The 18,867-nt window shown below is 39.2% G+C and overlaps 1 protein-coding gene across 1 annotated transcript in view; it reads right to left on the bottom strand.

Annotated features, from left to right (window-relative positions):
* The window catches only part of dnm1a (dynamin 1a), a 48,669-nt gene that overhangs the window by 21,935 nt on the left and 7,867 nt on the right, over positions 1-18,867 (bottom strand). Inside the window, exons 2-13 of the mRNA XM_028601136.1 lie at positions 16,195-16,268; positions 15,144-15,293; positions 14,766-14,969; positions 14,313-14,411; positions 13,106-13,266; positions 12,823-12,965; positions 12,613-12,748; positions 10,816-10,883; positions 7,952-8,090; positions 3,627-3,713; positions 3,254-3,324; positions 3,059-3,110 (exon numbers count right to left, since the gene is read on the bottom strand). Of these exons, the coding sequence (XP_028456937.1) occupies positions 3,059-3,110; positions 3,254-3,324; positions 3,627-3,713; positions 7,952-8,090; positions 10,816-10,883; positions 12,613-12,748; positions 12,823-12,965; positions 13,106-13,266; positions 14,313-14,411; positions 14,766-14,969; positions 15,144-15,293; positions 16,195-16,268 (1,384 nt within the window). The remainder of the gene's footprint in view (positions 1-3,058; positions 3,111-3,253; positions 3,325-3,626; positions 3,714-7,951; positions 8,091-10,815; positions 10,884-12,612; positions 12,749-12,822; positions 12,966-13,105; positions 13,267-14,312; positions 14,412-14,765; positions 14,970-15,143; positions 15,294-16,194; positions 16,269-18,867) is intronic.

The following is an 18,867-nucleotide window of genomic DNA, read 5'->3' as shown; positions in this document are numbered from 1 at the left end:
TAAGCCTTTTGACACACATTTCACTAACTTAACACCATATCTGTCAGCCTGTGTATGTAACACACGTACGTACCTACTGTACACTAATGTGTAATGTCACTGCTTCTAGTTGAGATAAGAAGCGACTGCTACAAACAACAGCAGGGTGACGCTCACCTACATGACTAAACACATTCCTCACACTCTTTTTCTTTCTTGTATTTCATTCTTTCCACCAAACAGAAACTATGGACACATACAGTACATGATGTGCGTGTTATTTACCTTAAACCGATCGCTAACTCCTCTTTCCGGCTGAATGAGAATGTGGAGAGAACGCCAACGCAGGGCATTTAGTAAAGGCCAAATACACAATGTTGGTCAGGCACCAGCACATTATAGCTGGCTGCTGGGACGGCAGCAAGGGGAAAGCAAGCAGGGTGGGGGGCAAGGGAAGTAAGGAGGCTACAACAAGAATGGCCCATGTCAAAACCTTTTGAGGCCATGCAATGAAATGCAGGAGCCAGACTGGTTTATGTGCTTTTTGAAAAGAAGTGGTGGAGTGATCAAACTTCTGAACTGAAGTGAAGGGCTGAACTGATTAAAATCCACTTCCCTTTAATTTCCTCTCATGTGTAATTTCCTCGTATGTTTAATTTCCTCTCAACTAGCTTCTAAGTTAGAAAAAGAGTTTCCACACTGTATGACAACGTCACTTATACATTCTATATTTGACATTTCATTTAAGATTAGACTTATAGACTTAGAGTAAAGTAATTTAATAAATGTACAGTTTTTTATAAAAAAAATTATAAAAACAGTAATGCCTACTCACTGACTCCAAACCTTAAATCTATTTGAACAGACAACAGGTGTATGCTGGCATCTTTTAATCGACAGCCCAAAATAACGGAGGGCACTCTCTATCCTTAGACCCTCAATTTTGGTAAAGAAAAACTTCCTAAAACAACTACATTAAATGATTCAATGGAAAAATGCCTCACACATCTGTATTCCTGTGCATCATCTTTACATATCCCCCTGTGATTTAGCATATATATATATATAGTACCTTTAGAGAGTTTCAGATCTGGACTACAATTTATGAAAAACTTCTGAGGGTTTTAACAAAACTTGGGTGACTATTATCATTAACCCACTGATGATCGAGCAGGATTTGAGGATTAAATAAGAAGCATATTTGATGATAAGTCCATAAATTAGGGTTTTAAGTGCTCCTACAGTATTTAGTATGGGCGGTGGTAAATCAGGAGAACAGAAACTGCAGGGCCCACTGCATCCATCTGTAAACAGGAAGTGGAGATCACCACTTTGTTTATTATGTGCCCCTAACCTTCGACCCCGATCTGGGTGGTTGTTATTGCAACTGACAATTATGGAGGTGACATATGTCTAGCACACTGCAGGTATTCATTCCCCCTGGACTTCTTTTTACTTTGGATGAATTGGGGAGAGGCAGGGAATAAAAAGAGGGGGATAGGGAGAGGAAGTCCAGTGACGTGTAAATAGAAATGTTTGATAATTGTTTACCAGAAAAGAAAATGTCTTTGGTCTTCACTCTCCTTCTCTTTGTACTTCAAGAACACAAGTGAGTTTCTCTTTATCTAGTTCAAAGTACTGCTGGGGGTGTCTCTTCACCGCCAAAGCAAGCTGGCCTCAGTGTTAAAGTCACAACTAACATCTCCAAACTGAGCCTTTCAACAAGACTGAAAGATGCCGCGTAGGATAGCATTTTACAGTACATGTGTCATTCTGTAGTGTAAGTGTGTGTATAAGTGTAAGTGTGTGTGCCTGCAGGGTGGACACAGCTGAAAAAGAGAGGAAAGGACAGCAGCCAAGCATCCCCCACCACAGCCACCTGCCTGTCTACTGGTAGTAAATATGAAGCCCATTTCATACACAAACACTCATGAAATTTACTATCAACTTACACACATAAAAAACACAAGTGTAAACACATATAGATACATGTATCCTGATATATGCAGAGCATAAAAACATGAGCACAGACGCATGAAAGCCTACCTGCAGACATGCACAGATTGACAAACACACACACACACACACACACACACACACACACACACACACACACACACACACACACACACTACTCACCATGATCTCATCCTGAAGCAGAAAAGCCAAAGCGAGGACAAAGAGGACGAGACACAGCAACAAGAGAAATCACTCAAAGGTAACAAGCAACAGCAAAATGATAGGCATAAAAAAACAAGAGCTGAAGAGAATAGGATTAAAGAATAAAATGTTGGAAAAATAGAAGATTTACATGCTTCCAGAGGGCGAAATCTAGAATGTACTGTATATACAGTATAATATTCATGCAAAATCTGTGTATAGTCATTGATTTGTCTTATTTAGACACACACTTCAAAAACTTTTCATCTTTTTTTCACATGAACTTCTGCACTTACATGAACATGAACAGCATGTATTGCATAATTATCTGTTACTATGTGTATTTTGATGCAGTTCGAGGTCCAGATGGAGATTTAACATTTCAAACCATTTTCCGTTATTAAAATGACAATTTTTTTAGGATTGATTAACCTTTACAAAAGTATTTCAGTGTATTCTATTTGATATTAATATAATGATTGTTGTTTCTATAAGTATGATATTTTGCAACAGACCTCGGTTTGTACCGACATCACCGTAACTTTCACCAAAAGGACAAGTTGTTTCAAGATTCAACAACTGTTGCCCATTAGTGTGTCACATGTACAAGAGCTGTACAGGGCTGCATTGTGTAAGATATGGACTGTTGCCCAGGGTAACAAGATACTGTATAGCTGTGCTACATTTAGCATGCTCAAAACAGAGCTGAGTGCTAACAGAATAAAGCCTTAGGGAAAGACTGTATGGAGTTCAGATGTCATGTTACTCGCCAGCAGATGAAACACACTGGAGTAGTTCAGTCTGGAATCATGTTCTTGTAGCTGTGCTGTACTATAACCTGTAACATGTAGTATAACCTGTCACATAAAAGTGTCAGTTTAAACTGGACATGAGAGTATGTTAAGTGTTATCAAAATACCTGGTTGCCAGCTGCTTTCTTCTTATTCATTTGGTTGAGCCTCTGCTGAGCGCTGCATAACAAAACACATCAGGAGATGCTGGATTTTGGCCTTAAACTGCACATGAACTGGCAAATCTTTAAGCACTAAACACAGCAGTGACCATACATCTTCATATTCTATAATGGAGAGTAAGAAAAAAAACAGAAACTCACTTGGCAAATCCAATGAAGTCCTCATGGTTGGTGTTCATATAGGATAACTCAATGTCTATCAACAGCAACACCTAAACAGAGAGAGAGAGAGAGAGAGTCAATAATGCCCATTTATTAATAATATTTTAGAGATCCTCCTCAGAAAAGCTAGTGCAGTATGTTTAAACTGCATTCTTTCTAAACAATCAAAAGATACTGAGATCATTAAATATAATGTTTCCAAAGATGTTACAAATAACAGAATACGCTGGGAAGTACACCTTTGTAAAAATCAATAAAACAATTTAAGTTCATGCTTATTCTATACAAATCAACCTCCCTCTGCACAACCATAAACCACGCACTTGTAGTTGGTTTCTTGTGTGTGTGTTACCTGGTTCTTAGCACGGCTTTCTCTGTCCCTGATGTGCTGGGTGACGATTCTCTCCATCTCCTCTCTCAACATGGGATACTGAGCGAGCTGTGAGCACAGAGCACAGTAGGTAGGTAGCAAAAACACACATGCCAACTGTCACAAATCTAAATACAAACTTCAGTAAATCGCTACATTTCTCATCTCACTGAACCACAACACACAGTTCCACCAATACTGTACAACAAAATATGTTACAGAAACATAATTAAACATGTTATGAGAGTTTATCCCAGACTCAGCTCTAGTCTCTGCACACCCTGATCAATGGGCGGATTTGAGCTAAGAGTGGATTTTATGTGCAAACCGATCTGTGTTGCCAATATGGAACAAATGTAGAAGAATAGTGCAAAGTCTGTGATATTACCACACAAACACAGAATAAACAATGTTTCTGGCAGAGAAGCTTCCTTTTCCCAGCACACTGTGGGTCTTTTTTTTCCATGAGCTCATTGCAAACCCACGAACGCGGACATTGGTGGGCCTCCAATGTGACACAAACACATTTTGGAGAAGTGTGGGGAAAAAAGAAAAATCTAAACCAAAATCACTGCACAAGAAAGACAAATATAAGCTGTTTTCTTGCAAGTTACAATGCATCTTTCATGTCTGCCAGATGGTTTTGGAGAGTGAGTGGATATCAGTATTTTTCTGGTTCTCAAGTGGATTTACTTCCTCCTGGGTTCAGTCCAATTACAAAGCAAACAACATCCATAATGAATAGATAGCGTTATAATAATGGTACACTGTTAAAATGAATGTCAGTCTAATTACTGGCATTAAAACTGTGTTTCTCACATGTCCAATCATAGCTCAGCAACTATAACAACACTGTAAACCCAGATTTAGTTGTAATTAAAGGAGAATTCCAGCCAATTTTTACGTTAATCTTGATCACTATAAATATGCGTGTACTTTTGATTGAAAAAAACCCGACCCGATTATAGTGATCAAGATTAACGAAAAAATTGGCCGGAATTCTCCTTTAAACTTTTTAGTGGTCACTACTTATTCTTTCATGTTTTGTTAAAAACAATATTCATTACTAAATCACATTAGTTGTTTGTAATAATCAGCTTAAGTATGCAGTGCACTGATCATATGAAGCAGAGATAACTAAGGACGTTAAGTTTCTGTATGGGAGGGGTGGGGTCATTTGAACTGTTCTGCGCTGAAGCAATGCAAAGGCTCATGGGAAAAATATATGTTTTGAATGGTTTCTGTCCTAGTTAAAGTGTGTTTTTATAATGTTCTGGTAATGTTTTGGGTGTGCTTTTATGTTTTTCTGGTGGTTGATATAGTATTCATGTTTATCTACATTTATTGACAGATGGTGGCTGGGCAGTGAGAGACAGGCTTTGTTGGACTATGTACAGATTGAAGGCTGAATTTCTGGAAAGAGACTTCAAATACAGTATTAGGTGACCACTAAGGCTTGTATAAAAGCATCCTAAAAGCAGCATGTCATTTGCACGTTTAAAGCTATAGTGCGTAGATTCTGTCTCCCCCATGAGGAATTCTAAGTAATGACAACAAAACTGTTGGCGCATCCACATGGTACAAGCCTTCATTGATTGTGCACCACCCCCACCCCTCCTCCACGCAGTTGCTTGTAGCCAAGTAGTAGTCTGGCTATCACCAGACCAAGCAGGGCGAAATCAAATCACCAGCAGATCGGGCTGGGTTTACCCAGTCTAGCCAAGTAGGACACGGAGGATTAGAAAGACATGATGGACTCTTCAGAAGAGGTAATTATCTTTTCTGGGCCAGTTTCTGAACATAGCCATACTGAGAAATACAGAGAGTTGTGTGGAGCTGATAGTCTTAATTAGCTTTGTATCAACTAATTTGGCAATGGCTTGAATGTAACGGATGTTCATTAATATAAAAAAGTGACGCACTAAAGCCCTAACTTAACATACTTATTTTAGACAACATGACTCCAATAAAAAATTATTTATGTTTACTTATGATTTTTAGTAATGACTACTAATGTAAACCTGATTTGTCTACTGCATCAACTTACCGCCTTGTGTTAATACAACTTGACCTGTTAAGTTTCACCTTGTGATAAAACTTAGATGGTTTAAGGCAATGGGTGTCCACGCAAATTTTTTGTAAAGTCAACTAATTCAGGATAACAGTGTAGGTGCAGCACGTGTTGAAACAGTGTGCATGGAGCTGCAGTAAGGGCAATAACTCTATTTTAGGACATTTTAGGATGTCATCTTGCGCTTTGGGAAACACTGATCAACATTTCTCATAATTTTCTGACAATTTATAGACCAAACAACTAATCGATTAATCGAGAAAATAACCGACCAAACAACTAATTGATTAATCGACAATGAAAAGAATCGTTAGTTGCAGACCTAGTCTGCTCTAATGTCAGCTGCAAACGTTGCAAACAACTGGCTAAATAGCTACTCACCAATGAGAGATGAAGCTGCTGACTTTTTTACCAGGGAGCTGTAGCTTTTAGCCTCAGTCTTTTAGCATTATAGCAAGTATCCATCATACTGTATGCAATTTACGTGGTGCATATTTATAAAGTCAAATTGAAACTACCACTGGAGACACACTAATCTAACATACTAATCTGGTTAGTTTAACCTCAATGTCCAAGCAACTGAAAGCAACATAATTTGAGCTACTGGAAAGGTGCATTGTAACTTGAAGACAGACAAAGGCTGTCAAAATCTGAAGAAGTGTTCAGTGTCTTAAAAACTGACACAGAAAACACAAAACTGAGAAAGAACAAACAAGGCAGCAGGCAGAGGCACTCACAGTGATTCAGACTGACATGCAATGCAAAGGAGCAGGGAGGGAGGGAGGGATGGGAGAGAGGGTGATGGAGGAAGACTTCAAACTGACCCCTTTGTGGATTTTCCCAACCACTGTATATTATAATACAGTATCTTTAAATACAGTATGTCTCTGAAAGTGAAATCAAGATAAAAGTGTGACAGAGAAGAGAAATCCAAAGGAGGTCACGCTGTCTTTTGGTCATTTGCTTTGCGAGTAAGCAGCTGGTTCAAAGTGTAAGAGGACAACAGGATGGGGAGGACGAAAGAGAAATAAGAAGAGAAAAGACACTCGAGATACGTCAATTCCACTATATTAAATCATTCTGACAAAAACAGAAAACTATGATTTTAACAAACTTAAATCAAAGGATTTTTAAATATCACGAGGTCAAATACAAAAGAAAATTGTCTGACATGCAGGTTGAGAGGCAACAATTTGTTAAATTGTGAATATAAGGACAATAATAGACAGAAGACAAATGACAAAGAAAGTTGAATTCAAATGCAGACTATATGGTTACGATCTGAAGGATAGACCGATATATGCTGGCTGAAGTGACATGAGGAAAGATCTAGTGTATTTGCTTTATCTGCAAATGTTATACCTGCTCTGAATATGCATGTAACATACAGTATTATTCTATTTAGTGAGTTTTCATAAATTATTTAAATGTCAATACTGAACATTTGCCACACTAGCGCTGTGGCTAGGTATTGAGATGTTGGTTAATCTGCCCACCTTTTTAGTGAAGACTGAATCATCTAATCTATTAATTGTACAGAGATTCATGGTTCCCAGAGGGTAAGGCTTTTAGCGCAATCATCAAGTCAAAATTGTAATTTGTCCAATTAAATGCTTTGGTTTATGACCACATACCTGCATCTCATCAGTCTAGGCTGTACTTTCTGTTTAGTGATAATTAGCAAATGTTAGCATGCTAATGCTCTATACTAAGATGGTGAATATGGTAATTATACCTGGTAAAAAATCAGTACAGCCTTACAGAACCGCTAGCTTAGCTGTAGATTAGTGATTTAGTATCTATGAGGGATATATAAATTACATTATGTATTACTTATTGTTTTTAAGGGCAGTCTTTAGCAAACATTAGCTTATTTAGCACTATTTTTAAGTGTTTCTGCTCATGGTTATATTAAATTGATATGCAAACAATCAATTGTCTGCCTTAGTATGCTTAGATGGTAATTTACATTTTGATGTTAAACACAGCACATTAAGTTCCCCATCAACGTAGTAGAGAAGTCTTGTTCATTTTCCCAACTATAAGGAGATTTTTATTTCATTATATGTGTCTAAATGGCAGTCTTTAAAATACTTAAAGAATACTATAAGAAATCTTTTTTTTTTCTCTCATACTTCTCCAGATATTAATACTTGAATGCCCAGCCATCGGTCTACCCCTCCCTGTGCAATTAACAGAGATTGTAAAAGTGGCTTTATTCTCTTTGGCATTTTACCTTTTGGCTACACTTTCGTATGGTGGAGGTGAGTTCGCTCACTACCATATCTATACACTTCAGTGTTGGCTCCTTCAGCTTTTGGATCTGCTTTTTCACTATGGCCTCAAAGGCCAGGTCAGGGGTGAACAGCCCCGTCCTGTGGGGATAGGCAGGAGGCACGGGAAAGAGGAGTGAAAAAACAAAAAAAGAAAGACGAAAAAAAAAGAAAAAAGGTGGAGAAAGAGGAGAAGTAAAAGCACAAAATGAAGAGTTGTAAGAAGAAGAGATGGAACAGAAGAAACAACAGAGCGGAGATAGAAAAGACAAGGAGAGGTGTGGAGGTGTGGGGGGGATAAACAACACAGAAGGAAGAAAATGCAAGTGAGACATTTAGTTTCCCCTGAAGCCGCCATTCTACAACAGGACAGTGCTGGAGTCTCGCTGGAGGAAAGATGAGAGAAAGAGGAGGAAAAAGAGAGAGCTTCCAGCCTGCACAATTCCAGAAGCCAAAAACTCCAAGCGACGCACTACGAGACCACAGCTGTGCACCCCAACATTCAGGCAAAATGCCCTGATCCCTTCTGGTGTTGACCCTTTCTCCACCCATCCCTCCTTTTCCTGACTTCCAGCGGGAGCGTAATCATAACATTTATTATCCCAAGGCCTCCAGGTTGTTGCAGTCCAACCGCTGTTGAAATTGTTTGGTCACAGTGGATCAATTTGGATAAAATACTACTGCTTTTTCTTTTGGCCACACTCACAAGCGTCTGTAGCTGAGAGTGGGACCCCCGAGGCCTGTTGAAGAGCTGTTAAAATACAATTTACATGGCTCTTGTCTACTGCAGGTGCACGGCTGCAGCCTCACACACAAGAAAGTCTGGACGCTGCTGAGGTCATCCAACATGGCTGCCAGGTATTCTAAATGGTTGACGGATGATGATAAACACGTGTATACCTTTGTATGCAAGCAAAGGTTGAAAGATTTTCTTAGTCAATGTTGTAGCGCACTCCTTGACTTGAAAACTACTCGAGTAAATGTACCAAAATCAAATTTTAAATCTCTCCAAAGTGGTGATAATCTTTTCTTTACAACAAAGCTTGCACAGAGACTGCCTCAAGAGGGACAGGAGGTTCAAAGAAAACTTGTGTCCCATTTCCACACTAAAGACCAGCTCTCAGCTGTACACTCAACATATTAGAACATATATGTGCAAACAAGATAATAACAATAAGATAATATCTTGTCCAAACTAAATAATATCTTGTGCACACAAGTGCACAAGATGAAGAATATATTTCAGGGCTTTGGAAACTCTTTAGGAAAAAACATGTAGCTAGTTTACAGTAAATTGAAATGGCAGTAGTATTCAAAAGTAATGTCAGTGTGCATATTGCATAATGTCCTGTTAGTAGAAATGAGTTAAGCACACTAATTTATTGTCTTTTAACTGCAAACAGTATACTATGACATCATATAGTGTACATGTTAGTACATAGTGTGGAATTGGGATGCAGCTCAAAACCATCCACATTACTGTGCAGCCTTACTGAGGCCACTCTTTAATTCTTGCTTTTCAAAATGTAAGGGATTACAATAAGTCATCACAGATCAGTGCTAATCAAAGTCTTAAACTCAAGTTCTGAGTTGAGACTGCTCTGACATTTAATCCTTTATAGGCAACCATATTTTGATGACCGCTAAGCCTCCACGGGTTTTCTGCACAGTTTTCTACCACGGCCAGCCTGTCTAGCAAAACTTGTCCAAAGCAGTACAGTAGGCAGGTAGGCAGGTACAGTTTACCGCAGCCCACCCTGCCACTCCAGGTGTCCCCTCGCTGTCCAAAAACACAACAAGGGCTGGAGAGAGCCAGGTGGTTACAGTAAAAGGGAGTGAACATCAGAGGGACTTTGCAGATGAGGGTTGAAAATAAAATAAAAAGTGCTATCCATTGTTTACTTTTATGTTTTACCTTCTTGGTACACTGCCTAACCGTATTGACTAGCTCAGAAATGACCATGTCCACACATTTGGTGCATGGCTCTTTAATCTTCCCAATCTGCCTTTTCACAATGGTCTCAAAGGCCATGTCCGGGGTGAAGAGGCCAGTTCTGCCCGACAGAAAGAGAACCAGCCACAGGGCCAAAAAAAGAGAAGGATGGTGGAGAGAAAGAAGGAGGGAGGAGGGTTGGGTAAAGAGAAGAGTGTTAATTGTAAAGAATTACCCTCTGTCTCTGAGCCTTACCCCCAAACATAACCAGACACAAATTAGACAGAGAGAGGGAAAGATCTAAATTGTACATATATTAAGTACCCAAAATACTATTGCAATGGAAACTACATCCCTGAAAACTCATCACAAGAACAGCCTGCAACTTTGGAGGTGTGCACTGGACCCATAAAACCCATATCTCCTGCTTCTTACTATATTCGGTTATTATCAGATTCAGACAGACCAAACACTATTTTAAATACATTCTGTCACCAAATATAAATTTAGATGAGTTTTCGGCCTTATTAGATGATACAGTACATATGCACACAACACCGGCATGGATGGAAAAAGAAAACAAAAACAAATGGAAAGGCCACAAAACAAATACCCTGCAACCAGAAGTCACCTATCTGATCCCAAATCTCCTCTAAGTGTTCTGATGCCATTACAGTAACATCCAACAGAGCATTCAATCTAAGTATAGAGGTCTTTGTGATTAGATAAGCAAAGTCAGTTACTGTAGGTGCAGTCTGGCCAGCAGAGGTGACTGAGATGGAGAGAGAGAGAGAGAGAGAGAGAGAGAGAGAGAGAGAGAGAGAGAGAGAGAGAGAGAGAGAGAGAGGGAGAGACAGAGGGAAGTGGAGAGAGTGAGGGGGAAGGCGGACGTGCCTGATTCCGTGAATGTTCTTTATGGCGTAGCTGATCTCCTTGCGGAGCTCTTTCTCATTAAACTCCATCTGCAAAAGACACAGAGACAACAGGGAGGATTAAGTATAGTTATATACATTCTTTCTCTCACAAATTCATGGATCAGTTAAACCTTTCAATTCAATTCAATTAAAATTGCTTTTATTGGCATGAATGTCACAAAAACAATATTGCCAAAACATCAAGGATAATAAAATGATTAAAAAAATACATACATACAATTCATTGAGTAAACTTAAATATATAAATTTAAAAAGAAAAACAAGAAAAAAAAACAGTATATTAATATAAACCTTTCTCTCTCTTGATTCATCAATTCAAATACCGTGTCAGCTAATAGCAAGTCACAAGCTGAAAATGTTGGGAACCACTGCTGCTTTTATTTTGCCAACCTTATCCACACTTGCTACCCCACAGATTAACATTGGAAGTAGGGTATATAAGATGATATTATATTATACTATTATACAACTACTATATTTCTATACAATAAGTTTTTATTTTATATTTAAAGTACCTCACTTTTATTTACTGCAATACCCACAGGGTATTTTTTCTGAGGCCTCAGTCACAGACAGTAAGATGTATATCCTCAGAGGGAGGGCGAAAGAGGACAGAGGAGAGTGGTGTGTGAAAAGAGGGAAAGGAAGGAAGGGACGGGAACAGGCTAACTGAGAGAGAAAGTGAAAAAGGATCAAACATGTAAGGGGGGGAGGTAAAAGGCTTAGAAAGACAGATGTTGGGGGAGTTTGTGGTAAATATGATATGAAAGGTGAACAGAGAGGATGTAGGGGAGGGATAAAATGTGGATATATATGATGATGGAGTGAGAGAAACAGAAGGAAGAAGGTGAGGTGGGGGAAGTGAGATTGAAGAGACGACAATAGGAGAGATTGCTGTTAAACTGAGAGGGAGGAAACATGGAGTGTTTGGGTCCGAAAAGCCCAGAATGAGATTCCTGAAGGAGGCCTTCTCTCCTTCTGAGGCTGGGAAAGGAGGCTACCCAGGAGGGAGATACGTAACGTCGTAAAGAGACACAGAGAGATGTTTGTCATAAAGCAAGATATGCTTCTATGTAGGATATTTTTCTGTCTTCATTATTCTTATACAATCTATACAGAATTGTCCTTCTTTTTTCTGATTCCAGGGTATTTCCCACTTTATTTAACCCTCCGCACCAAGACAGTTCCACAAAATTCTTACTTCGTTTGATGTCAGATAGACTCTCAGCACACTCACTCAAAAAATCTTTTTCTTCAGACTAAACAAACTATAATGCCACAAACATAATGAGAAGTCTGATAAATGTTCCAAAGAATTTGAGGTCTTTAGAATCTGTTGTGCATAAATATTTACAGCTATAGAACTGGCGTGTTTAGGGTTTGGAGGTTGCGCCAAAGTCTGCAAAAATCTGATGTTTTTTGTTGCAAAAAGCTGCCACAAACATTTTGGCAATGTCCCTTACCTTGTGGAGTTTGGGTTAGTCCTATATTTTAATATATTTTTTTTTTTGTGAAACAAAAAAACATGTGAAAGGTCCAAAGAAAATATTGATGAATATAGAAAATATAGAGATATAGAGAGAATATAGCTGGGGAAATTTTAGCTTCATTACCCCCTCCCTTCTTCCAATAATTTTCATACAGTGTCTAAATAAACTATCAAACCAAATCACACACACACACACACACACACACACACACACACACACACACATCACACACAATCACATAAACACAACATCTGGCAGACACACACCTTGACCAGTTCGAAGGGAAAGCGTTCATGGAAGATGCGATTGATTCTGGCACCACCTGACAGCTCAGCTGTGTCAATCTGGTCCCCGGAGCCCTCTATACACTTCTCAAAGTCCACAGAGAACTGCTGCACCATCCTGCAGGGAGGCACAGATATCAATGAGTCTATTAGTCTGTTTCTATCTAATTGTCTTCTGCTGTATCTACTCACTGGAGCAGAGCCTTGGTCTTGCGAGACGGATCGTCAGGTCTGAAGTTCTTGTACTCCTCCACCTCCTTCTCTATGGAGAGAAGCTGACTCTGCAGCTTGGCCCGCAGACCCGGCAGGGTGTCCCGGATGTGGTTGGTCAGTTGCTGTGTAGGTCAAAGGTCAGAGTTAGATCACTGGGAATATGGGGAAGGTTCGAATTAGAATGCTGTAATATACAGGACCCATGTATGGACATACTAGTCGCATGTGACCGACACTCTCCCTCTGTCACTCCTTTACACACCTGATTGAGGATTTTCTGGAGGTAGGGAGTTCCCATACGGTCGGCCAGGTGTCTATATGCAGGGTGGGAGAGAAAAAACTTCCTCTCAGCAGCCATAGCAGCATTGATGTCCTTCCTGCCATCTATGTCCTTTTGGCTTCTGTTCACCACACCAATGTAACCTGGATAGACAAGAGTCCCTCAGACATTTACAATACAGACTGAAACGCTACGAGATTTGCAGGAATCCAATTTCTTTTTTAGCACTTCCTGGAATTTTTGAGAGCAGACTGGAACAGATTCAACCCTTGTGGTCTGGCTGGTAATTTGCCTGGAAGATAGTATAATCTTGAATTTTCTACATATGAACAGTGTTTGAGCAGCCAAACCTAATATATACAGCCCCTCCAGGACAAAACCACTTAAAACTGTGTTTAATAATGTTTAGCCTGGAAAAAACACATTTCAGGACACATGGGTTTAAAGAAAAGAATATAGAATGAAGAAGGAATTGAGGAGAGAAAATAAGGAAGGAGGAACTACATGAGTAAATGTCTGTATGTGTGTGTCCAAGTTTGTACTGTAAGACAGAAAGAGAAAAATAAAAAAGGGAGAAACAACTAAGAGAGTTCAGGTCATGCAGATCCCATTTCACCTCCAGTTAAGTTTTCTCATGCATCACCTGGTTAAAGGCTGTTTCATGCTCTATAACTAATGCAACTGTGAGCCAGCAGACTTGTAAAAGTGAACATCCAGATTAGACAGTGAGAGATGGGGAGTAAAAGAAGGAGGGGGGGAAAGTAGAAAAAACAAAGGACATGGAAAATATTCAAAAGCACATGCCTGGGTCCTAACCAAGTGCAAATGGAAAAGAAAAGTACCACATCAGCACATTGCATTAAAGGGCAGCCCGCAAGATACATGCAAGCTCTTTTTCAAAAGTGTTCTTCTCTTTGCCCCCTTCCCTGCTTCTCCTCTCCAATTCTTCCTGTCTTCCATCGCTCTGTCTGTCTTTTGATTTCTTACTCAGTATTGTTTTACAACACCCTACTCCCTACATACATCAATCTTTTTTCTGTTTTTTTTTTGTGTGTTTAGAGCATTGAATATCTTTAAGTATGACTGCCTCACTACCACAAGAGGGAAACCGTGTCTCATTATGAGGCCCCTGAAGAAGAGAGTACAAGTACTGTACTGATTGTGTGAGTGTGTAGGTGTGTGTGCTCACCCCTCCTGAGTGGAAGCAGCTTATTCTCCAGGATGTCCTTAGCATCTGTCCCCTCGTCCATCAGGTCCAGCTTTGTGATCACACCAATGGTCCTCATACCTACACGCACACAAATAAACACACACCCCACAATGACAACAAACCAATCCTGAAAAATGGAACTGAAAACTACACTGAAAATTATTTCTGATGCTGTAAATACAATACTAGTAATATAGTATTAGCATATTTAGATCATTTAGTTAAGAAAAGGAACAATATGACAATGTAAAAATACTTCAGTACAAGCAAAAGCCCTGCACAATTTACTTTAATAAAAAGTACTGTGTGTGTGTGTGTGTGTGCACATGTGTGTATGTGTGTGTGTGTGTGTGTGTGTTTGTGTGTGTGTGTGTGTGTGCGTGTGTGCATTCGTGCGTGCGTGCATGTGTGTGTGTGTGTGCATACACTCACCCTGAGGGTCGACCTCTTTGGCAATCTTTAAAGCATCAGAGTTGGCCAGATCAGAGTTGGCCGGGGACACGGCCAGCATCAGGCAGTTATCCTTGGTGACAAACTGCATCAGCATTTCTCTAATCTGGGACTCGATGTCTGCAGGTTGGTCGCCCACCGGCACTTTGGTCATACCCGGCAGGTCCACCAGGGTCAGGTTCAGCACTGAGAGAAGGAACGGGAGCAGGAGCTTAGCAAACTTAAGAGAGCTTCTTCAGATGCATTGTTGCCTAATAAAAAGCTTGGTTGCTGCATACATTATTGATTTCAGACATGCAGAATAAGTCACCGCAAACTAGTATCTGTGTAGAAATATAAATAGAGTTTTGTCAGCCTCACCATTAGGGGAGTAGACACGCAGGTTGATGGGCACAGGGGAGATGCCCTTGTTGGCTCCGGTGATGCGGTCAGTCTCTGCCTCTATCTCCTGCCGGACCTCATCAAAATCTGTGAACTTTTTGCCCTTACAGTGGAGGAACTCGGCATGTTCTGGAAAAAGACCCAAATAAAAAAAAACTTTAATGCAAATATTAATGTATTTTGTAACTCCTGAAAATCATTCTTTGTCTGACCTTGATTTGGGAGATGATCAGCTCTGAGTTTTGGAACTACTTGCTTACTGTTAGGCATACTGGTACCAAAAGTATGCCAAAGAAGTTATTACCAGTTCTGTTTGCAATGTGGACCTACAGGCAACTATCACTGGATTACTTTGATACTGAAGAAAACTTCAAAACGTGATGATTCTCAGGCAAGTTGTGGTTATAAGGAGCGGCTTTTTTTATGATTACTAAGCCGATTTATGGAAGTTGATTCGAGATGGACATCGGAGATAATGATATCCTCGGGAAGTAGAATTCAAACAGAATCTTAAAGCATGTGAATCAAGTCTGTGTGTTTGATTGAGTTATGACTCAGAGAAGAACACATTTTTATGCAAATTCCAGCAACTGGAATTGAGGGTGTTAGAGTACATTAATGATCTCTGTGAGCCGCCTCACAGTTTGACCAAACCACTGCCATAATGTAATCCAGTAAAGTAAAACACAAGAATGGGAGTGGAGAAGGGGAAGAGGGTTAGCTGTTAAATGTCAAAATCAGTGTAGAATTGCTTAAAGATGCAATTTGTTTAATGGCCACTACATGCTGGCTTCAACCAAACTCCTGCAGCACTGAAGAAAAAATAATACACTGACAACTTCTCTCTTAAAATACAATTGTTGCAATTTCTTTGGGAACTAAACACTTTAAAATATCTCTCACGTTCAACTCATGGACAGCATCAACCCCACATTTTGAATGCCAGGATCTCTCCACCAGTCAGCTGATGGAGACAAGAATCTCCATAGATGTTTATTTATGTGTTATGATGTTTATACAATGTTTTTACCTGTGGGGCTGTTTATCAGCTGCAGAACCAAAGGACGGCGAGTCACAATGCCAGAGCCACGGGGAAGGAAATCCCTGTAACACAACAGACGCACAGAAAAGGAGATGGTCAGTAAACAACAATGCAAAGGGACAACAATATGATTAACCAAATAACCAAATGACATCAGAGCATGAGTCAGTGATAATGAATCAGCATCTCGAGGCTTTGGGAACACAACAAGCAAGTTGAAATGTGTGGGTGTTTGTGTGTGAAGTGCAATGCTGAATAACAGCTGTGGTCCCACCAGGCTAAATGTCCTTTTGATTTACTGCAGTGCTTTTTTAACAGGAATCATCATTGTAGTCTAATACAGTAGGAAAATGATACAAACAATTTAATAAAAAAATAAAATGATAAAGGTTTCTGAAATTTCCTGAAGGTTTTCCTGGATAAACCTTGATTTTTTATATCACTATTATACATTTAAAAAAAAAAGAAATACAATGAAAACATTGATTTTGTTTGCTCTATGAATAACATTTTGACTGTATTATAATTATGTTACATTCATACATATAATCTACAATGTTTCTGTGTCAGCATGTTATTGATAAATCAATAATAATCAGTAGGAATACAACTTTACCGAACGTGTGCCTGTAAAGCACAGTGAGTGCACCGCATATAACTTTACAAAATTGCTTGACAAGTAAGTGAATTGTTTGATAAACAAAGGCAAAATAGACAAAAACTGACATTTTATAGACACTGACATTGCCTTTGGGAGTCAATACAACTGTGCAGAAGCTTCAATGGATGTTTTAACTTTGTCATTGAAAAGAGAATCGAGACCTCCTCAGCAGGGTGGAGAAACCACCAAACAGTACAACAGATGAGAAACACGAATGGTTCACAAATATAAAGACAAGTAGAAAGCTACAAAACAGAGCTACTGTAGTTTCTTCAGCAGTTTTCCTTCTAAACTGATGATGATTCCAATGTGTGCCAGTATTCTAGCATTTGAGCCTTTATGATGTTCACTTAGCAACTATTCCATTTTTTTGAGAGCAAACCTAATACAGTAAAACAGTTCTTTCAAAGAGAAGTATTTCCTGTCTTGCAATATTGTAATTTCTGTCCATCTACTCTCTTAGTTTGTTGGAGAGCAATAAAGGATTTTCTGGATGTGTCCATGCAAATTAAAATGTTTTACATCTATTATCGCCTAAAACTCTGTCCAGCTGTGTCTGAGAGGTGAAGTGTGTGTTTGTGAATGCGTGAGAGTATGTGTGTGTCCATACAGATGACTATCTGCCAACATGTTTTCATTTTTCTTTATGAACAAAACACTGTTTTCCTTGGGCATGTTCAGCTGCTTATGCAACATCAGCGTCATCTCACCACTGGCACTGTGTGCTCCTCAACCAGCTGACTGGACAGTCAGTGATGCATGACGTATGTGTGTGTGTGTGTGTGTGTGTTTGTATGTGTGTGTATGTGTGTGTGTGTGTGTGTGTATGTGTGTGTAGTAGTTTTCACTACATATTTTTCAATCTAACATTGTATAAGAGCAATTTAATGTTTCCATAAATATCCAATCCAATATGAAAAAGTTTTAAATGCATTCAAATCATACGACGCTCAGATAAATTGTTTACTATCTGAATCTTTAGGAACAATAATCAACTGACCGACATGAATAAGAAATAGACAAGGCCTCTATTTGAACCTCAAGCAAAGCCTGAGGCAGTTTGGATACATGAGTCATGAGCTGAACTGCTTCTGTTCAAAACTGTGACCTTAAACCAGAAAAAGCCAATTCAGCAATTAAATGCTCAACGTGAGGATCATGTTTAACAATCACTGTGTCCCTGTACTATAAACTTACTTATTTATTTTATTCTTTCTGAGTATATGGTGAATGTTTGGGAGTTACAATACATCCATTCTGCTCTAGTTTTAGAGGAATAGCTTAACATTTTGGGAAATATTTGTTTTCTTTCTAAGAGTTAGATGAGGAGATTGATACCCTCATGTCTGTGATTTAAACATGAAGTGGGGGCAGAAGCTGGTAAGCTTAGCTTAGCATAATAACTGGAAACAGGGAGAATCAGTTAGCCTGGCTCTGGCCAAAGGTAACATAATCTGCCAGTGATCAAATCAAAAATGGACAATAAAAGAATATTTATTTAATCAAAAACAACAAACTGATTAAGGTGATAGACACAAGATTGCTCATTTCCATCACAGTAAATGTTTATGGAATATTGAAGTGCATGTTATAATAATAATATTATAATATATAATATAATATAAAACTGCAGGTGCTGAGTTCTGCAGATCTGTCTTTCTTAATCCTTTCTCAACCTGCAATGTGTTGGAAAAGTATGAAAGCATGAAAAGATGATAATCCTCTACAGCTGCTACACTGGATACAGCACAGATAGGGAGCTTCATTATTGTTTCAGTGTTTGTTGTTATAATGCAGCCTTTTACAACAAAGGAAACTCTGCTCTTCCTCTCTCTCTCTCTCTCTCTCTTATGTGTGTCTGACTGTCTGACAGAATAACCTTTTACGCACAGAGACACGTGTATACTGCTACAGTACTGGAAAGACTGTCTCTCTCTGTTTACTCATCATTCACCTAATCCTGCTGAGATGGTGAGTGTCCCTCCACCCCCACCTTCCTG

The sequence above is a fragment of the Perca flavescens genome, chromosome 16 (assembly GCF_004354835.1).
Source record: "Perca flavescens isolate YP-PL-M2 chromosome 16, PFLA_1.0, whole genome shotgun sequence".
In the NCBI taxonomy this organism is placed as follows: domain Eukaryota; kingdom Metazoa; phylum Chordata; class Actinopteri; order Perciformes; family Percidae; genus Perca; species Perca flavescens.
Note: the sequence above shows the minus strand (reverse complement) of the source record. Positions and strands in the feature narration are given on the sequence as shown.